General features: G+C 37.1%; 1 protein-coding gene across 1 annotated transcript in view; it reads right to left on the bottom strand.

Annotated features, from left to right (window-relative positions):
• The window catches only part of LOC105042102 (uncharacterized), a 46405-nt gene that overhangs the window by 7004 nt on the left and 16432 nt on the right, over nt 1–22969 (bottom strand). Inside the window, exons 8-24 of the mRNA XM_010919200.3 lie at nt 11864–11961; nt 11512–11697; nt 11142–11322; nt 10863–11057; nt 10749–10792; nt 10513–10569; nt 10275–10371; nt 9992–10164; nt 9696–9909; nt 9287–9412; nt 9086–9175; nt 5044–5160; nt 4867–4947; nt 4681–4788; nt 1945–2114; nt 1712–1790; nt 1540–1614 (exon numbers count right to left, since the gene is read on the bottom strand). Coding sequence (XP_010917502.1) covers nt 1540–1614; nt 1712–1790; nt 1945–2114; nt 4681–4788; nt 4867–4947; nt 5044–5160; nt 9086–9175; nt 9287–9412; nt 9696–9909; nt 9992–10164; nt 10275–10371; nt 10513–10569; nt 10749–10792; nt 10863–11057; nt 11142–11322; nt 11512–11697; nt 11864–11961 — 2091 coding nt within the window. The remainder of the gene's footprint in view (nt 1–1539; nt 1615–1711; nt 1791–1944; nt 2115–4680; nt 4789–4866; nt 4948–5043; nt 5161–9085; nt 9176–9286; nt 9413–9695; nt 9910–9991; nt 10165–10274; nt 10372–10512; nt 10570–10748; nt 10793–10862; nt 11058–11141; nt 11323–11511; nt 11698–11863; nt 11962–22969) is intronic.

Below are 22969 nucleotides of genomic sequence, written 5' to 3'. Positions count from 1 at the left end.
TTCAGGGAGTACCCAACTGGATCAGTCAAGGATCGGCACAGCTCTACCTTTTAAAAACGGTTCGACCCTCCCCGATTGCAACTCAATTCCACGCTCCCCTCCTCCCTCGTGACTCAATTCTACGCTCCCTCCTCGCGACTCAATTCTGCACCCTCCCACGCTCACGAACACCACCGAGCATCTCCCCACCAAACCCCCACCCCCTCCCCACCAAATAAACCCCCAAGGGAGGCTGCTCGTAAAAGTCTACCCCCCCTGCCACCCTCTGATAAGCTCCTCCCACCCTCTCCCTCTCCCTCCCCCTCCCCCTCTCTTTAGGCTACAGCTAGGGTTTCCTTGCCCTCCCTCTTCCCCCCTTCATCCCTCCCTCCCTATTTTCCTCTCCTTTCCTCCCTATTCCCCTCCCTCTCCAGCTCAACCTGTGTTGCTACCCCTGGAATGGTATAGTGCAGATCCATTCCATGCCGAATCCATCACCAGCCAGCATCCCCACTAGTACCAGTTCGACAAACCTTGGGTCCTTCCCCATCCTATTTATCAATCTTGGCAAAAGTCGTGACTTTTTGATAATAATTAAAAACTTTCATTCTATCAGTAGATCTATATATAGAAAAAAGCTCTCGAACCCTGTACTAGGCTCCATAAACTCATGATTTCATAGTCAAATAATGCCCATCTAAGTGATCCTTCGGGTGGATCTTAGTCTCGATCTAGATCTTGGTACTTTTGTTTCATAAAAGATGCCATTATTAGTCTCTCTTCTATATATGGAAAGTTAATAAATCACCATAAGAAAATCGAAAATTGCAATTGGAATAAAAGGTAAAAGGGAGGTTTGTGATGATTTGGAAATATTTTCTATTGGTAATCTACTATCATAATGCATGAAGATCATAAATTCAATTATTGTGGTCGGACTCAAATTCCTAACCACATTCTCCATAGAGCTCTCTTCTCTCTTCCATCTCTGAGCATGGGTAATGGAAGAAGGAACCAAGAAGGTATCAGCAACAACAGCTTTTATTATGGGGACAGCTTAAAATGTTCATATCAATCTATTATGTGCCTCTGCATCTATCAACTAGTAGACCTCATACAACAATTGGCCTAGTTTTACTCTATCTTTTGCTTCATTTCTTCAGGGAACAATCACAAAAGCTTTTTTGATTATGGATCTATAATGAGTAATTCAAAGAGATAGCATTCAATGTCTATTTACCGAGTTCAATGTGAGCTAGATTACTCAGTATTTATATATCTCGATGCCACAACATGGTGTTATTTGTAACTAGTAGTTTTGTTGGTCAGGTGTCGACGCTCGTAGAAAGTTAATCTAACCCATTATAGGCCACTCCCAAACAATACCAACAAGACTGGGTTCTTGCAAGCCACCAAGTAAATAGGAAAACTTTTACAATTATCAACTGACATTCATTTCCTTTTGGTAACATAATTATTCAGCAGAAAAGAGCTAAAGGATGAGTAGAAGAGGAGTGAAGATAATTGTTTGAGAAGCTTTATCAAAGAGTTAAAACTTACCGTCTCAAACCGTAGAACAAGTACATCCTTCTTTTGGCCAATCCTATGGGCCCTTGCCTGTGCTTGCAGGTCAACCTAAACAAACATCAAGCAGAAAGCAGACATCACAATGGAAGAAAAGATCAAGATGCATACTGAAACTTGTTAGACAGGATAAGGTACTATTTATTACCTGAGGATTCCAATCAGTATCAAATAAGATGACAGTGTCAGCTGCTTGAAGATTTACTCCTACTCCTCCAGCTCGAATACTACCAGAAGTGCAAAATTATGTTAACTTTTGTTTTTTTGTCTATAACAACTGAAGAAATTAGACAATAATTTTCACCATTAATCCCTAATGAACAAAAAGAGAATGAAAGCTGGCAGATTCCTTATCCATTATAACATGCAGATGATAAGAACCTTAGCAGAAATATAAAAAACTCTGAGTCAGGACGATTGAATTTCTCGATGAGAGCTCCACGATCCTGTCCTGAAGTGTGTCCATCCAGACGAAGGTACTTATAGCATTTCCAAGTCAGATATTCCTCCATAACATCAAGCAATCTGGTCATTGTGGAGAAAAATAGAACCTGCAGCAACACCAGTCTAAATTATATGGAATGTAGCATTACCATAATTCTTTAAAGATAACAACAGTTGACTTAAAATTAATAGTGAATTTGTGGTTGCTCTAGTTTAAAAGCAAGACCACAATAGTGCTACCGAGGGACCCACAAAGTTCATATATTTGGCAAACATTAACATAAGTATTTATGATACAACAATGACTAAACAGATCTCATGTGATACTAGCATAAAAAGTGCATGCCCATCTAAGAAAGTTCAACGTAATATCCTATAATGATTGAGAAATCTAATGTATCAAAGTTCAAGTTATTTTTCAATCACAAAACTCATACATATAGTTTATCAGAAAGAACTAGAAGCATATAATTGCCAAACATAGATTTGAATCTGTCTCACCCTACATAAAAAATGATTTGTAGGTTTCATGCATAAAACATGGGTGTCACGTTAAAAGGTCTATGTAAATATTTGCAAGAGGAAAGTAAGAGCAAGTCAGCGAGCAGCACACTAGGAGAAATAATATATGCCAATATCACCACCTCAACCCCTCTGCAACCCCCCCCCCCTCCCCCCCACCACCCAAAAAACCCCACCACAGAGAGAGAGAGAGAGAGAGAACAAAAAATTACAAGCAAACCCAATTTAGGTCCAGAACCAGTGTCTCTCAACCCAAAAAGGTCAAGCACAAAGCTTATGACCAAACAATTGACCAGTAAGCAACAGTGCAAGAGGTGGTGTCAGGTGTGATGGTTGGTATGTATTTACCTGAATATAGAGTTGAGATGGTGTTGGATTCATAAGACAAATTAGTATGTTGGCCAAGATAAATGACCATAAATGGAAGTCACAAGCTTCACAAGCACGAAAAAGAAAAAGAAGAAGAAGAAGAGAAAGAAGAAGCTATGAAGGTGGTGCTAAGGCATGTCCACATGGTATTGAGAAAGATTCACAAGAAACTAGCAAAGCCCAGATGGTAGTCTGCAGCAGTGAACCATTGCAATCTAATAGAAATTATAACTATGTGGCCTAGACTGAACAGGGTAATCTGTGCAGCCAACCGACCATCTGAATTGGTGGCATCTACAAATTGAAACATTTGACTGTTCTCCCAAGAGGGGAAAATGGGGGAAAGAAAGAAAGAACAGAAGAAAGAAAGAAATGCAGATTAGAAAGGCTTTCAAACAGGATATCTACCAGTTTAAGTAATGAAACACACTGACAATCATGTGCTAAACAGTCAAATTGGAACCTGAAAAGCAATGAGAGGTCCTGGCTGAGCCAAAAGATAGATGAGATAACAAAGTAAGTGAATGCAGCACCGATGTCGCAGGAATATTGTGACAATGCAGAAGGCTGAATCATATTTATAGATCTCAAAAGAGGCAAAAGATGGCCAGAAGTGATTCAGAGAAGCAGAAGCAAGTCAATTCCTTGAGCAAAACATGGGGAACAATGCCATCAATAAACACTGTGTATGGAACTTATGGATGGTTTTGAATCTTATATAACTAGGATCCAATTAATCAAAGGAATCAAACAATATAGTTTATAAGAGTGAATCAAAATAAGATCTCTCAAACAAGAAATATATTTAAAAAAACAAAGAGACCACAGATCAAATTGCTGATAAATCAAAAATCAATAAAGGAACTTTAAAGCTTACCGAGTGGGGGAAAAATAACAAAAGCCAAGCAGATCCATCAAAACTCACTAAGAGTTATTAGCTGATTGGTGAGGAAAAAAAATATACAAAACTCGAACAACAGTCTCCAAGATCCAAGAAATATAGCAAATGAAACCCTCCCTCTTCCCACCCCCCACCCAAAAACAAAAAAAAAACAAAAAACAAAAAGAAGAATGAGGAGTTAGCTACCGCGGAACCTCCAATTAAAGATGTATGAGATTTTCTTTTTCAATCAGGAAATTAACTAAATCAGACAAAACTCAAACCAAAAGAAAGCCAAACTGATAGCCAAAATGAACAGACTAATATGTAAAAGAAACCTAACATGGGCATAAGAATCTTTAAAAAATAAAGGAAAACAAAAACTTAAATGATCTGGAATGAAAGTACAACGAACTTATGATTAGATTTTCCATGGCTCAAGGCCATTAATGATGCTATGATGTTCCAAGATGTGGCACCAGACCTCTAAATGATCGAATGAATATAAAATAGAAGTAACAATAGTTAGAAGAAGAAACGACTGAAGGAGAGAACAGGAAAGAGGATAACAAGCAGAACAGAATGAGAGCTCCACAGCTAAAATAGCTAACCTTTCTCTTCTTACTTTACCACATAAAAATGACAAATATCCCTTAAGCGGGCATCAGCTGCTTAAATAGATTCCCATTAGAAGCTATCCAAAATATTCCTTCACACTTGTCTTTGTCACTGCCACTAACTATGATATCATAGTACCTATTTATCTACCTGTCTACCTACCTCATACTACTACTATTATAACATTTGTTATATTTAATATTCAGATAAGTATATGAATGAACAAAAAGGTAAAAAGAAAATGCCACATTTAAACAGATTGTTGTTACAGACAACTTCCATACCCGATGATCAGTTGCCTTGAGCTTGGGCAGCAGGCGGTCCAACATCTCAAGCTTTCCACAAAGTCTCACAACAGTGGGCAAATAGTGTTTAGGTAATAATGTATCAACCTGCAAACAAGGAAAAATAAAATTCAATTGGGAAATAAGGCAAGCGAATACACTATAGATTTAATTACTCAAACTTGCCTCCTCCGCATGAAGTTGGCTGAGATACGGGTGATTGCATATGTTGCGCAATTCCATCACAGAATTATGTACAGAACGACCCTGATTGAACATCATGGAAAAATTTGGTAATGGGAAAAGCACTAGGATTTCCAATTACGCCAAGATGGGGAGGGTGATGGGATTAGATGAAGGCACCTTTGAATTTCCAATTACACCAAGATTCTCCTCCACTCTTTTCATTAAAAGTTTTTGATAAGCAGAAGCTTCACATCTTATAAGTCTTTCAATTTTCTCAGGCAACTCATTCTCAACCTATCAAGCAAAGGGCAGTGTCCAAAATAGAAGAAATTAACACAACAAAGCAATATTTATTTACATTATCAAAACTTTTTGGAAATTTTACCCATACAGACAAGCTGAAAATCAGAAAATAATAGTCACCAGTCTATGCAAATCATTCAAATAATTAATAGTTGAAGATATAAATTTGAAACTTGGAACCAATACATCAATACTATAGACGACAAAAGTACAGCAAAGCAAGAATTCATATCCTGTCAGAGGGGGGAATCTCCATTTTTTTCTAACAGAACAGGCTGCCTCCCGACACTCGGGATGGTGGACATCCCATCCCGTCATGCCCAACATCCCACTGGTATTTAAATCCTTGAAACTAGGCATACAAAACTACGAAAGGAATTACAAGTTAAATCCTTTCTGTTCTTGTATCAAACAGACTACAAGCCATTAGTTGTCCACTTAAACACAAGCTCAAAGACACAACTGAAGTAAATCAACTTGCTCTAAGCACCAGAAAAATCAGCAATTTTCTTGGTTCCACATTAGTAGAATCATCTAGTGGAAACCATCCCTTTGCCAAAACAGCAGTTCTAACAGATCACCAGCTACATGGTTGGTGGTATCAAGTGGCAGATTTTACTTCAATTCATGGAATGCTTTTGGCAACCAAAACAGTATTTACAAATGCTCCACAATAAACATGTTGATAATGATGTTACCATTATATTGTCGAAGGTTTTAGGACAAGCTTAGGGTAAGATACTAAGCTCAATCATCATTACATACAGGTGCATCTGGTTATTTATATTTATTAATTTGAGAGGAATCCTAAGTTCTTAAGCATGCAAGCAATGTAATTGCATACAGGTTTTTGCACATTTAGCACAATGTACAACATAATGGATGAAACGATAGGGGGCTTGTAGCTCCAAAATTGCAGAACAAGAACATGTCACCAGGTGGAAGGGCAGTTGTAGGTGACAGCTTGTGATGAGAGAGAAAGACACACACACACACACACACACACACACACACACAGAGAGAGAGAGAGAGAGAGAGAGAATGGTATAAAATGAAGGTATGGGGACAAGTGGTGGAAATGGACATAGAGGCAAGTTTTTCAGAAGTGAAGAGAGGTTAAGAAAGGGATGCACTTGGGGGCAATTTTCAAGAAGGAAAAGAGGGGTGAGAGAGAGTAGTTATCTCGATTTTTCTTCATTTCTTGGATTTCCTCCTACTACTTATGTGTGAGTTGTTCAGGGATGCTCACACATTGCCCCCTCCAACCTAATTACAAAGTGCATCCAAAGGTAAGAGCTTGTGATATTTATCTTTACAAAATCGTGCAAAAACTAGGAAATGCCTAATAGCAATTAGGGAGAACAGACGAATTGCTACTGAAGACAATTTGCAGGAAAATTGCTTAACTGAAAAAGTGGAAAAAGGATTTGCATTCTTCTCTTTATATTTAATTTACCCAGGTGTTGTGCATGTGCGCGTGTGTCTCATGTTAGGGTGATGGTGGTGCAGAAGGAACAAGTAGCAGAAAATCAATCCCTACAAGTAGTTTTATATGCCAATCAAATGGAATACAGGACATTCTTCTCCTTTGACAACAGTTACAGCTCAAAACATATTAACCCCAACCCAGGAAACCCGATGCTGGTTTGACTATTTAAGGGAAAAGGTCCTTGAGTAGGTTAGCAGGAAATGATATGATGCAATTCACATCCATCAAAAGGCAATGACTTAATGCACACCTCCAGAAGTTCAGATAAAGAATATTTAGATCAAAAAGGGTCAGAAATCAAGAAAAGCCTAAGAATTTAAAGTTTTAAACCTCGTGAAAAATAATTGCAGTCATAACAGCTATAAGTAGTGATGTTAATATGAGGAAGCAAAGATACACAACAAGAAACTCAGAGTTCTTATAGCATGGATGCACCCACTTTACAAGAGTCCTGCAACAAAGTAACAAATCTTTACCTGTCAGTATAAACTGTCAAAGCCAACAAAAGAATATAGTCAACTAACAGTTATCTTTGATTTTTGAAGCTAGTGCATTCATACAGAATGCATATTGAACTTTGAATATAGGGATTGGCACATTATAGCATCTAAAATGTATACACGTAAGGCTATGGCATCAATATTGACTGCCACACTGTCTAATTTTTAACTTGGCTAATCTGATAATTTGTTTGCAAGCCAAGTGGTTATCGTACACAATTATGGTGTGTTCCACATTAATGTTCAACACTCGAGTTCCACTTCCAAAAAACATATTATAGGTGTGGATTTTGTAAAGTCCACTTTCAGAAACAATATCACAGGCTTAGATGTTCAATGCATCAGATAGTTTGGTCCTTTATCCTAAGGACATATTTAACAACTCTTGACCAGCCTTAATCAAAGCAGCGAAGACATGATGCAAGAATAAAACTAGTGGAGCACATTGGATGTTCTCAACTGTACCCTATTCTATCATATTACCCCTATACCAAGCATCATTACAGGTGCATATGGGTTTTGTACAAGATTGTTTAGATCAGATTGGATTGGTACCAATTCCAATTTTTCGAAAACCAATGGGATTAGGTTGGGTCAGGTGTAAGGGGTTGAGTAACCGAAACTCAAAACCAAACAACCCAATCCATTCATAAACATACACATTATTTGTTGGATTTGAGCTTGTGACATTAGAGATCTTCCTTTATTATTGTTAGCTTTTACTTTTCTTTCTATTTTGGATGGATAGGTTTGATTAAATATTTCCTTATGCTTGTTTTAAACATTTGAATAATCTTAGTATCATCTATAATTCTCTTTCCCCTATCTATTTCTTTAGATTCTCTATTGACATGTTTGGCATGTACTGATTTGTGGTTAAATTGGACATAGAATTTGCCCTCATTAGTTAGTCTATAATTTGCAACAGACATAGCTTCCAACTTTATATTTTCTAATTTTTGTATAAATTATTAGATTGTTGTTGTTGAATTTTATTTTGGTTGTTTTACTAAACATCTTCTATGGTAGCTTCATTTTCATATTTTTTGAGACTACAGGCATTATATTGTTCTTGAATAAAATCAACAATTTACTTGCTTTCTTTAATAAAAGGGCATAACCTAATAATCAGCCCAAACCAACCCAATCTTGATGGGGATGGGAAAGGTTCCAACATTGATTGGTTCAGTTTTGATTTCAAAAATTAGGAACCAATTGAGATCGGGCTGTTTTCAAGTTAGTCTCTAATGGTCTAACCTGATGCACAATGCTAAGAACTATATCAACCGGTATTGACACAGGGGTATCATTCAGTTCAACGAACCCTGGGTGAATACAGAGAGCATCCAGCATCTCATACCATATCAATGGTATCATTCAGTTCAACGAACCCTGGGTGAATACAGAGAGCATCCAGCATCTCATACCATATCAATAAGTGAATGGTACAGACTACAAAGGCACACCACGAGATCTGAAACCTGTGGGCTATCACATTTTGTAACCCTAGATTGTGTCAAATTCAAGGTTAAAGTGGAATAAGACCACTTCAACCACTTACTCCACTAAACCTGCCAAACAGTCTTTTGCAGGATACTTTATCCCCTAGGGCAAAGTAGGCAAAGAGTAACTATAAATTTAGAAGCAAGAAGTCATACAAAATTGGGAAAATTTAATATGAAGTTGCAAGCATAGTATATAGTGGTGGCAGAAGAGCATCCAATATCAAGCAAAGTTTCTAGTTAGATATAATATGCATTTAGAGTACCAATGTCTTCTTTCAAAACAAATGACAATAATCATTGAAAGATATGAGTCCCTGCAGAATATTCTGACACATAGCAGACTTTGGGCTTCTCAAGTTCACAATCAATTTTTTAAAAAAAAGTAAAATCTTGACATAAACATAGATAATGCAATTGAAGACCTTATGTTTCAGCCTTCGAAGTACAAAAGGTCGAAGAACTTGGTGAAGGCGGTTTATAATCAAAAGATTCTCCTCCTCTGAAAGTAAAGCCTGCACATGTGTGACAGTATTTAAGTTAATCAAAAATGAAAACACCATCATAAATTTAATATCATAAACTTTAATTATAATTTTTTTCCAAAAAAGAAAAAAAAAACTTACTTCATCAAGATTGTTATCACCGCTACTCTCAAATGGTTTATTGAACCATTGAGAGAAATCCTCTGATGAGTTGAAAATATTAGGTAACAAGAAATTAAGCAGTGCCCACAGCTCCTCAAGATTGTTCTACATAAAAAATTGCCAGGTGTTATAAGCAAAAGGAAATTTAAACAAAAGTTGAGTGTACATCAAATTGTTTTTCTATAGATGAGGGGAAAAGAATCTCAGCACAGAACACTAAACATTTAGACGAAGATAACATCAGTTAAAACTTAAGGACTTGGCAAATAAAAAGAAACGAAATTTGATGAAACAACCAGTCTTTTGAAGGTTAAATTCGAAGTAAAAAAGACAATAGCAAATAGCAGAACAATTAAGGAGACAACTCCAGAGATGGGTGCAAGACAACCTGTAGAGGTGTTCCAGTCAAGAGCAAGCGGTGAGAGCTCTGGTAATGCTTCAGGTCTGCATTGAGCTTACAGGATGCATTCTTAATGCGATGGCCTTCGTCAATTATTATATAATGCCAATGAATTTTGCTTAGCTTCGGTCTATCATGTTTGTTCATCAGAAATTCATAAGTCGTCAGAAGAACGTTGAATTTCTGATGTATGATCATTTCTCTGCAGAAGAAAGAGATCATCAAAGTTCTTTTTCACATAAAAAAATGGGAAAACAATATTCTTCACAACAATGTGCCATTACTTGAATAGCCTACGCCTCTCTTCTGGAGGACCAGCATATGCAATCTTGTTTATACCAGGTGCCCAGAAGCTCATTTCAGATTCCCATCCAGGAAGTACAGATGATGGTACCACCACTAAAAATGGACCCCTATCATTTTTTGTTTCCATAAGATAACATATCAGAGCAATGACCTGTTAGTAAGATGCTTGTCAGTTTCTTCTTTCATGGTCGGGACACAGATGACAAACGAAATCCACAAAAGGCATCAAATGAAGAGGCATAATATTGCATTAAACCATACTTGAACAGTTTTTCCAAGCCCCATTTCATCTGCTAGAATCCCATTCAAGTGGTTATTGTACAAGGAGACCAACCAACGCAAACCATTCATCTGATACCTATAACCAAGTAGCAAAAATCACATTAGTTGAAGTTTTAGTAGAATTTTACACCTATGGCTCATAATGAAAGATAAAAAAATTATATAGAAAGCAACTGAAAGTAAATGATAACAAAACTGGAATCTAATCATTACTTACTCCCGCAATTTTCCACCATGGAGAGAAGTTGGCTGCTCATTTATGATCTCTTTTACACTGAAAAACATAATAGTCATTGTATTATAATAGTTGAAAATAAACAGGTTTGTGAATATGACTAGAATTTTACAGTTCTTTTAAAAATATATGAAAAACAAAACATCATCCAGCAATGATAGATATGTAACTGTTAAATAACTGAAATCTATAAAATTTAAATCAGATGTTGAGAATACCTGTGAGCCAACTTATAGTAGTTTTCATTGCTTTCCAGATAATGCTGCAGCACAGAGAGACAAAGTCAGATGGAAATAGAAACCATCCTATATAAGTACACAAAAACAACTCACCTGAGCCTGGTCACATTCGTCTTCATTGTCATCTGCATCCTCATTCTTCTCAACAAAGTTAATTGCTCGGCTCTCATCCATTTCCATCTCAAACCGTCTTGCCACCACCTTAGCATCCTGTAACTTTGAACCCAGCTTCTGAAGATACTTTTCTGTTTCTTTAAGGAGCTGTTTAACACGATCTGATTTTGCATCCTACACAGAAACAAATGGATTGATACAAAAAGAAGAGAGCTAAAATGCAGCAAAGTAACTAGAAATAGAAATATTGGTAGTAACCTGAACCATTCTCAAGTATCCCTCCACATCATTGTTCTTCAGTAGATTAATTTTCTCACGCTGGATTCTGTCAATCTTCTCTCGATGTATTCGTTCCTTCCTTTTATGAAACTCTTTCACATATCTATTGAAACCCTTACAGCGCTCTCTCTTGACCTTGAAATAGTCCTCTAGTTTCTCTCTGTAAATTAAATGACTAGGTCTGACATCAATAATGCTAACATGCTATATGAACAGTTGAATCAACAACTAAAGGATAATATAAACTCCAAAAAATTTTACAACTAGATTACTATAGATATTGAAGGCTCTTTTATTAAAAGGAAAAGAAAGGTGGAATGTTGCAAGATAATTGCACAATAATACCCACTTGTGGAATTCTATTTCACGAAAGAATTCATTCTGTCTTTCACGAATTCGCTTTTGCCTCTCTTCCTTCATTTTCTGTTCAAATTTTTCAAGTTGTTTCATTCTCCTTCCATGTCTATGTTTCTTGAATGATTTCAAACGCTCCATGTCAGATGTAATGGGTTTGAAAAAATCATTCAGAAAATCACTGCCCACAGAAAAAATAAAGGTGTCAAGAAAGATAATTTGAAAACACGATACATACCAAAGAAAAGGTCAATGCAGTTAAAATGATAAGATGTCATGTCCTTGCCTTGCTAAGCTATTACATAAAACTTTATGGAAAATAAGTATCAAACATAGTGTTTAGGCACCTGCGTAAACGGCGTTGAAGCTTTTGAAGTTGAAGCTTTTTCAATTCAATCACACTTTTTGTCTTGGCAGAGATATCTTCTGATGAACTCACACATTCCTGATTAATAGAAACTGGATCAGGACATTTTACAATACAAAGAAAAGCAAAAGAACTAATGTACATAACATAATAGATCTGCATCTACAGAATCATAAATTAAACATGCATCATATTTTATGAAAACTTGCCAGATGGATTTAAATAACAGAAAAATATATAATCAGGGGGGCACAACCATAATAACAATATAGTATACTAGTACTTAATAATCAGCAAGAATGAAAAGATTCATGATACAACTTAACAATTTATGATGGCAGCAAATTTTCTAGCAAAGATTTACATTTCCTTTCCACTTCTTCAACAGGCAGGATAAAGACAATATTAACCGAGATAAGTAAGAAGCTTACAGACAAAAAAATAGGTAATAAAGACAATGAAGTGATACTTAAAAAATATCAAGTTATAAACAAAATTAGAAATATCTAATATCTGCCTCTTTTACTGAACCCCAAATCAGTAACCATAGGGCACACTGTATCATATGTCCAAATATTATGATTTAATTCAGTTCTAACATAATCTTTTGGACAATCCATGTCAATCTTGCAGCACAAAAATTAATTTAATGTTAACACACATTCAAGTGATAGGGTGATGTAGGCTAACAGATGTAGACTAGGATATAATATAAGCAATGAGAAGGAACCCTACGATGTCCAGAAAATATTCTGCACCATCTTAATGGTCAAAAAAATGACATGTTCTTTGGAGATGAATTTATTTAAGTTAAAACAGGAACTTTTGAATTGTACAGAATATGGAGGGAATAAATGGTGGGCTGCATTGAAAGAATAATTAAATATTGTGTATTCATACTATATCATAAAATGCATGAGTGTTTTGCTAAAAAGCACATAATTGCCAATATCTCTGGAAGGGTAACTAGAGTCATTTGCAATCTATATTATAGTCTAATAGAAGGTACATTATCATATATAGCAATGTGTACACTAAATGGATGCAATTTCTGAAATTGCATATGCCATTTTCTATGTCAATCTGCAAAATTTAAGTTGTCATAATAGTTATAAAATGCAATAAGTAATCAAAATCAGCAGAACATCACAGACATTCATAATGCAGAGGATTTCATGTATGATACATTCATAAAAGTGATATATGTTGTCTTTATGCTCAAAAAATGCCATTTCTTAGAGAATGATCTGGAAGATAAGAAACAGAAAATGAGCAGTTACCATCCTTTTTCCCATATTTCTGTGTGTTTATGCAAGAATGCATCTATGCTGCACATGCAAAAGGAAGGGTGAGAATGAGCTCTTTAGGAAACTACCAAACTGCTGGTGCAACCTCATTTCAGATGTTTGTATCAGTTAAATGTACATATGGTTGTACAGATGTATGTGCGTGTACATACAGCATAAAACATAAACTTCTTTTGTATTTCTCTATCAACAGAAAGAAACTGATTCAACCGAGGAGGCCGGCATAAAGGATCCATTGCACAACTTAGGGTGAAAAACCAAAAAACCCCTTCTCTCTCTAATAATGGAGATTGACTTAACCAAGCGTGATCCGTATTGCATTTGTCTATCAATACAAAGAAACTAGTTCAGTCAGGGAGGCAAGCATAGAGGGTACATTGCAAAACCTTTTCTTTGTGCAGGCGTGGGTAATGGAAATCTTAAGCCGCCCTTACACATTTACACTAGACGTGGGTGCAAATCCAAATTTAATTAGGATTTCTTTAAATTGCTGATTTGATTTGAAATCCTAGTTTGATTAGGATTTCCTTATATTGATGATTTGATTTGAAATCCTGATTTGATTAGAAATTAGAATTTCCTCAAATTACTAATTTGATTTGAATTACTGATTTAGTTAGGATTTTCTTAGTTTGCTTATTTGATTTGCTTTGATTGTCCTTATTTATAAGATTCTATATGTATTTCCTTATTTTGTTAAGATGTGTTGTTTAATTTTGTTAGTTTCCAGCTGTGGAATCATAAGCCTATAAATACGAGCTTATAAGATATCATTAGTCTGTTATGAATGATTAAGAATTTAAATCATTCGTAGAATTTTCTATTTATCTTCTTTGAGTGCTCATCTTAAATTTCTTCTCTTATCTTTACTCTGCCATCTATCTTCTTCCTCTTCTTCTTCTATTTGATTCGGCATCAATTGATATCAGAACCAAACTGCGATCCACAGTCATTGTTTGCTTCGCATAAACAACTCACCACCATCACTGTCACAGAACTCCGAAAGTCTTGCAACCACCAGAATCATCAAAAGCCCGTGCCATCACCATCATTAATTTCAGAAGGTGTCCACTGTTCCTTCATCGCCAGAATCCAAGCCTCCGCTGATCGTCGACATATCGTTGTTCTTTGACCCTCATCACACCCGGAAGGCCCACTCTCTTCCCTCTCTGTTGCCATTGTTGCACCTCAGGCTGATCCAAACTCAAATCTAGATCTGTACTCGCAACCAGATCTGGATCCAACCCAGTTTAAGGCTCTAAATCCGAATCCGACCGATCAAAAAAAAATCTGTTTCAAGTACACACTTTGGGGTCCCTGGAACTCCGATGCAAGGTATGCTTTCTCTATATTTGAGATCTATTACTGATTCCATATTAATCAATAAACTAGCAAATAGTAAAAGGGTCCAAGTAAACCATTAAAGCCTATTTGTCTCTCCTTTTATTCAAAATCCTGCTTGCTTGCACCATATTTACTTAGATTTTTAGGATTTCTTCATTTTACTTGTTTGCAAAAAAAAAATCGCTAATCACTTCACATGGTTGCACTCACTAATTTCATGATTTTTTTGCAAGAAGAACATAGTAGTTGGGGAATTGTTACTCGTTACAATTTGAATCCAAAACCAGCATTCATCTTTTTCACCCAAATTTCTCAAACTATACATTGCTGAGATTGAAATCACCATAACCATTCGAGACCTCTCCGATGCCCAGGATGCATTGGACAAGCGGGTCGACACCCTTAAACATAAAGTTAATTGATACTTTCCAAACAACCATGGACCAATTTCGAGAAGAGATGATTAAACAGTTTTTTCAATTACAAGTTGCTTTAGGTAAACATCACTCTGAGGGTAACTCTCCAGTTTTTCCTAATGTTGAGCACGTTGGTAGCATAAATAATAAGCATGATCCCATAGGGACTTCAGATGCTAAACCATACTTGCTACCTACTCCTACCATTCCTCCATTGCACCATGTTAGGACTCCTACTGTTAAGGGGGTAAAGCACTACATATTGGAAGGAGATTTGCCCCTGCTGCAAATCCCCATCAAGTTATTTATCACAGGGGACTCCCATCTAAGTTAGGACACAGAAGAGGAGGAACCTTATCTAGAGAATGACCTGGAAGCCTACCCCAGGTCCCGAAATTTTCATGCTGGGCACCATGATGGAAATCATGAGAGACCGCAAAGGCACTCCCCTCCTCAATACCACCACAACCAGCAGGGATATTATCCTGATAGTTCAGAGGGTATCAAAGATAAAGGTTGAGGCCCCTAGTTTTAATGGCAGATTAGATCCCAATATCTTCTTAGACTGGTTAGCAGACATGGAGGATTTCTTTGAGTGGTATGATATGACCGATAGTCAGCGAGCTCGTTTTGCCAAAATAAAACTCGTTGGCTCTGCTAAGAAATATCGGCATAGAGTGCAGATGAACCTAGTACGTTTAGAATGAGACCCTATAGACTCGTGGGTTGAAATGAAAGAGAGATTGAGAGATAAATACATCCCCATATATTATATAGCTCAACTGATGGAACAAATGCTCACGCTTAGACAACTATCTTCCAATGTGACTGAATACTTGTCTAAGTTTGATGAGCTACTCACCAAATGTGATATCAATGAGCAACCATGGGTGTTGGTCATTCGATTTATCACTGGACTAAAGCCAAAAATTAAAAAGAAGGTTAGTCTCTATTCACCTGATTCTCTTGAGGATGCCTATCATAAGACCTTAGAGATTAAGAAGTTTCACAAAATATCCACTCAGAGGTGCATGGCTTCCCAAGCCGGGGAGTCATCTCAGTCTAGAGTCACTAGGAGTACTTTCTCTGACCCCATTGCTTCTAGGGGAAGTAATAGTCTTGCTTAGAGGACATCAGCGTATCTCGATAGAAATGCCGGTGTTACCAACCCTCACCATAATATCTCTGACATTGAATACCATAACTGTCATGATAAAAGTCATATCGTAGCCCAATGTCCTCATCGTACTCTGACTTTAGATCATGATACTGAAAATCTATCTAATGAGAATGACATCCAGTATTTTGAGACTGAAGAGCATGTCTCTAAGTACAAGGACGACAATGAAGGACAAGGCAATGATGACAAATTTTGTGGGGTCATGAGGTATATTTTGTCTACCTCAATGAGCACCAATGAATGAAAGCATACTTGCATTTTTCACACTTATGTGAAATGTGGGGATGCAGTGTACAAAATCATCATTGATGGAGGAAGTTACATAAATGTAGTTTCAAAGTTAGCTCTTAGAAAGCTGAAGTTGCAGCTTGAACCACATCCTTAGCCATTTAGAGTGGCATGGGTTGACAAGACTCCCTTGCCAGTTACTGAGCGATGTTTAGTTCCTCTACAGATAAATGATTACTTGGATAAAATCTGGTGTGATGTCCTTCTTATGGACGTATCCCATGTCTTGTTAGTTCGACTCTGATTATATGATCTAAATGTTACTCATTATAGACGAGACAACACTTATGTGTTGAGGTTTAAAGGTAAAACCATATGGCTTCAGCCCACCAAACCCTCTAAGTTGGATGAGAAGATGGCATGTAGGACTCTGATACCTAATAGCTCTTCGCATGCTTTGAGTTCTTCTAGTGCATATAATTTGAGTTCTTCCTCTTCTCAACGAGTTGGAAAGAAACACCTCCATCTTCTGATTCCTAGAAAATTTGAGAAAGAGGGCAAAGAGTCAGGCATTGTTTTAGCTTTTGATAGTCAAAGAGGTTTCACAAGGGCCATCTCGATCACAAGTTGACCTTCCCCCACAGGTCAACCAATTATTGCATGAATTTGAAGACGTGACACCTGAAGAACTTCCTAATGAGCTACCATTTATAAGGGACATACAGCATACAATTGATCTGGTCCCAGGATCCTAGCTGCCCAATTTGTCTTATTATAGGATGAATCCTTAAAAAAGAGCAGAGGTCAATCAGCAAGTTGGACTTTTGGAGAAAGACTTTATTCAGCCAAGTCTTAGTCCCTGTGCTGTTCCTGTTCTATTAACTCCCAAAAAGGATAGCTCTTGGTGAATGTGTGTTGGTAGCTGCACCATCGACAAGATCACCATAAAGTATAAAATTTCCATCCCTAGGTTGGAAGACATGCTAGACTTTTTGATCAAGGCTAAATGGTTCACCAAGATTGATTTATGCCAGGAATACCCCCAAATCTAGATTAAACCAGAAGATGAGTGAAAAACTGCCTTCAAAACTCAAGATGGATTGTATGAGTAGTTAGTCATACCCTTTGGATTATCTAATGCTCCTAGTACTTTCATAAGGGTTATGACTCAGATTTTAAAGCCATTCATAGGCAAGTTCTTGATGGTATATTTTGATAACATCCTGATCTATAATGAGACCAAAAAAGAACATTTGAGTCACATTCATCAGGTGTTCTTGACATTAAGAGCAGAAAAATTAAATATCAATCTCAAGAAATGCTCTTTCATGCAGTCTCAGGTTGTCTTCTTAGGATTCATTGTTACGGCAAAAGGTATTGCAGCTGACCCTGAGAAAGTGAGAGCTATTAGAGAGTGGCCTGAACCAAAGACTCTTTCTGAGATTCTTAGTTTTCATGGGTTGGCCACCATCTATAGGCAATTCATTAAGGATTTTAGTACCATTATGACTCTACTCACTAATAGCATGAAGAAAGGAGAGTTCAAATAGACTAACGCTGCACACACAACCTTTAGAGAGATCAAGCAAAAGATGACTGAGGCACCTATTTTGAGAAATCCTAATTTTTCTAAACTCTTTGAGGTTGCTTGTGATGCATCTAAAGTAGGTATTGGAAGTGTTTTGAGTCAAGAGAGACATCAAGTTGCATATTTCAGTGAAAAACTTAATGAAACTAAGTAGAGATATTCCACCTATGACAAGAAGTTTTATGCTGTTGTGCAGTTCCTGAGGCACTGGAGGTACTACTTGTTATCCCAAGAATTTGTATTATACTCCAACCATCATGCACTCAAGTACCTAAACTCACAGAAAAAATTGAGTGCCAGACATGCCTGATGGATTGAGTTTCTCCAGGAATACACATTTGTTCTTAACCAACGTCCAGGAGTTGAGAACAAACCATCTGATGCACTTAATCGAGTGGTACATCTCTTGCATACTATGAGTGCTCAAGTGGTAGAGTTTGAGAGATTGAAGGATGAATACACCACTTGTCCTGATTTTGGACTTATATATTAGGAGATCATGGATAGTAATCGTCGTGACCATGTAGATTTTCTTGTCCAAGATGGTTACTTGTTTAAGGGTTTTAGGCTATGCAACCCTTGCATGTCATTTAGAGATTTTATTATTTGGAAGTTGCATGCAGGTGGCCTCGCTGGTCATTTTGGGCGTGATAAGACTGTAGCCATGTTAGAGGATCGATTTTATTGGCTCTCTTCAAAGAAAGATGTTGCTCAGATTGTGTCCCAATGTCGCACTTGTCAATTAGCTAAGACTAGGAAAAGAAACATTGGTTTGTACACACCATTGCTTGTTCCACACACCTTCGCAAGACCTTAACATGGACTTTATTCTTAGGACTGTTAGAGGTCATGATTCCATCTTAATTGTTGTGGATAGATTTTCCACAATGGCCCATTTTATACTTTGTGCAAAGACAACTGACGCCTCACATGTGGCCAAGCTATTCTTCCACGAGGTTGTTCGACTACATGGTTTACCTTCTTCCATAGTATCTGATAAGGATGTCAAGTTTGTAAGCTATTTTTGGAAGATACTTTGAAAGTTGTTGGGACAATTTTAAAGTTTTCATCTACTTTCCATGCCCAAATTGATGGACAAACTGAGGTTGTTAATCATAGCCTAGAAGATTTGCTTCCATGCCTTGTGAGAGAAAAATTAGGAAACTGGGACTTGCTATTACCTATTGCTAAGTTTACCTATAACAACTCTGTTGATAGATCTACTAATAAGTCTCATTTTCAAAGTGTCCATGGTTTAGCCCTTTGCCAGCCCATTGACCTTGTGCCCTTATCCCATAATTTTCGTCCTTCTGAATCTGTAGAATCCTTTACTCACTATATTAGAGACCTTCATGTTGAAATCAAACGTAAGATTGTGATGAGTAATGAGATTTATAAACTTGCTGTTAATGTTCACCGCAAAAATCAAGATTTTAATGAGGGTAACTATGTAATGGTGCATGTGCGTCCTGAGCGTTATCCTAAATATTTGTTCAAAAAATTGCATGCTCAAGCTTTTGGACCATTTCGTATCATTCGTAAATTGAGATCTAATGCTTATTTGCTTGATTTACCTTCTGATATGACTGTTAGTCCTATTTTCAATGTGAAGAATTTGTTTCCTTATCGAGATATTTTCGAGCCTCCCAAAGTATCTGCAAGTATTCTTATAGGTGGAGGTCGGACTTCTTCTATGCCCATCCCTAAGCTTCCGTCGGTTCATCAGTCAACCCAAGAGCAGATTGAGAGTGTCATTGAGGATGAGATTGTGGGTCCGACATATGGTGGATTCCAGCGCTACCTGGTGCACTAGAAGGGACTTCCTATCTCTGATGCTACTTGGATTACTGAAGAGGAGTTTCGTCATTTCGATCCTAATCTTTTAGAGTCGTACCAGCATCATAACTTATCGAAGTCGAGTTCTCTTGAATCAGAGAGAAATGATGGAAATCCTAAGCCACTCTTATGCATTTACACTAGGCATAGATGCAAATCCAAATTTGATTAGAATTTTCTTAAATTACTGATTTGATTTGAAATCTTGATTTGATTAGGATTTTCTTATATTGGTAATTTGATTTGAAATCCTGATTTGGTTAGAATTTTCTTAGTTTGCTGATTTGATTTGCTTTGGTTTTCCTTATTTACTGAATTCTATATGCATTTTCTTATTTTGTTAAGGTGTATTGCTTAATTTTGCTACTTTCCAGCTATGGGATTATACGCCTATAAATACGGACTTGCAAGACATCATTAGCATGTTATGAATGATTGAGAATTGAAATCATTTGTAGAATTTTCAATCTCTCTTCTCTGAGTGCTCATCCTAAATTTTTTCTCTTATCTTTGCTCTGCCATCTAGCTTCTTCCTCTTCTTCTTCCGTTTAGTTCAGCATCAAAGGGGGTGTTGGGGGCAGGGGGAGGGGAAGGATCATAAGACCCCTCGTCTCTCTAATATTAAGACCGACTAAACCAAGCTTGATTCATACTCATAAGCCTATCATATGGAATTCCCAAGTATCCAATTTGGAAGTGGTTACATTTCAAAATTATCAGGCCCCTCCCATAAGCACATTCTAGACTTATGACTTCTATTGCTAGATGACCAAAAAATGTCAGAACTGGTATTGAATCTTGCAAATTTTTCTCTATGAAGACTCATCCATGTTATCAAAAACTTGGATGATTCTAATGTCAACCAATTTTACCAGGTTGTACTTACGCTAAAAATATACCTTCTTTTAGCATTTGATTCAGGTCAAAAGTATGAAAATACTGTCCTTAGAATGCTTAAATGGGCGCATGCTTCTTACAATAACCAATAAAATGTGATTCCAAAAGTAGCCACAGGCAAAGAAGGAAAGTAAAGTTTTAAGCAACACCCGAAATAGTTGCTGTCAGCTGTGCTAATTCCATGTAACCATTCCACTTGCTTTAGAAGGATCGATGTTGGTAAGAATTCCATTCCAGCAAGGTAACCTTGCAAAAGATAGTATTTTGGAGGAGAACAGCTTTCCCAAATCATGCATACATGGCATTCTATGATCTTATATATAAGAAAAACTAAGAGAAAGAAGAAACAAGAGAAAGCAACTATATGGTATTTCAGTAACACCATAGTCTTCGTAGGAGATAAATGAACTCTTAAAAAATCATCCTCTAGAACAATTGTCCTGCCATAGTAATGGTTACTGTCAGTTCTTTTATTGATTGAAGAAATACATAGTTCTCAAAAATCTACAGTTAAGAGGTTTCTCTACTCACCATGTTCATCCTTAAAACTTATGCCAAGTCCCCCAGACGATCTAAAAGAAAGCATAAACTTTTTAGCAGTCCTTGAAAGTTTAAAATTGATCATTCTAACACTCACTGAAAGTTTAATGATAAATTAAGTAAAAAGATACCCTTGGTGTGGTTGGTTCGCTCAAGGTAAGATCAATCCAGTACTGTAGTATCATTTGCTTCAAGCTACAAATTTTAAGTTTTAAATTTTGATGGCTCTGAGGTTACGTTTAGTGCATCGCCAGACAATCTTGGAAGGTAACATGGATAGCCTTCGGGATGGATTGCCTTCAGGATGGATTGCCATCATTAAATCGTCAGTAATGTTGATTACTGTGTTTGGAACACACAGATAATGTTACAGTAAAATTACTGAAAATCTTGATTGACATGTTTGTATGACAATCAGATTACTGATGATGTGAAATCAAATTTCCAAAATAAACCCAATAATTTTATCCTGATGCTCTTCTTTTTCCCCGATGAAAAGTAACGGAAGTAATGTGGGTGTGGTGATGGCATGGAGAGTGGAAAACCGAGGGTGTGGGGAACCGCGAGCACTAAAGGGTGGGGAGGGGATGGGCACATGTGGAGCGATGGAGGTGGTGGGGATAGACGTCGAAGAGTCATTGAGGGGTGGTGGGGGACAAGGGCGGAGGAGCCGCGGGCAGGCAAAGGGAGATGGAGGAGCCACGGGCCAGGGGCCCATGCAGAGGAGGGTGGGGGGAGGGAGAGGGTTAGGCAATGGGTTTTGTGTAATCTTTTTAAGGGATAATTTTCTCCAAAACTTTTATTGCAACATTCCCAAAAAAATAGTAACCTGGATAGCCACCCCTCCTCAAGGCAATCCAGATTGTCACCCATGAGGCAATCTAGATTACCACCCAAAAAGCATACAAACCACATTAATCCAGATTACTACATTAAATTGCCAACAATTTGGATAGATTGCCAGCTACCAAAGCAACCTGAGCTCGATTTCTCCTCCTCTAAGAATGCCTAACTATAAAACCAAGAAAAATAAAAATAAAAAGAACCTAAAGAAATGGGTTCAGCTTTAGAATTTTTAGAGAAGATCCATAACGGAAATTTGAAATAAACAAAACCAGAACAAAAGAGGGTAATATCCTGTTTCCATATATCAAAAAAGGGCCTAGTGCATGAAGCTCCCGCTATTGCACGGTCTAGAGAGGGTTTGACACACACAGCCTTACCCTTGCATGCGAAGAGGCCGTTTTCATGTTTTGACCCTATGACTTCCAAGTCATCATGGAGCAACCTTACCATTATGCCAAGGCTCACCCTCTAATATCTTGTTTCCATATATGACATCAAATTGGTTCTATAGAAATCTTCATATTTTACACAACATGGAATGTTCCAAAACTTTAAAGCATGTTCCAAGTTCATGCTACCCTCATCCAAATGGCACTGCAAATGATGCTTCTAGCCACCAAAACATGTAGTACAACAGCTGCAGAAAACTATAACTTCAAGCAAGTATACACTATCACCTTTAAATCCAAAATAACTGACTAACAACAATGACTATATTCCACTTCAATAAGATGTGATGTTTCATTAAAACATTCATATTTGGATCAAAAGCTTCCACCAGAAGCTACATTCCAGATTATATAAAAATTCAAAAAGAAAATCTGAATCAGTTTAGAATATCAACATTGTCTTTGTTATTGCAATTTCAGAATACAGAAAGTTCTTCAACTAGGAGTCAGATCCA

Source organism: Elaeis guineensis, chromosome 3 (assembly GCF_000442705.2).
Source record: "Elaeis guineensis isolate ETL-2024a chromosome 3, EG11, whole genome shotgun sequence".
In the NCBI taxonomy this organism is placed as follows: Eukaryota; Viridiplantae; Streptophyta; class Magnoliopsida; order Arecales; family Arecaceae; genus Elaeis; species Elaeis guineensis.
The sequence above is the reverse complement of the archived record's forward strand: the minus strand, read 5'-3'. Positions and strand labels throughout refer to the sequence as shown.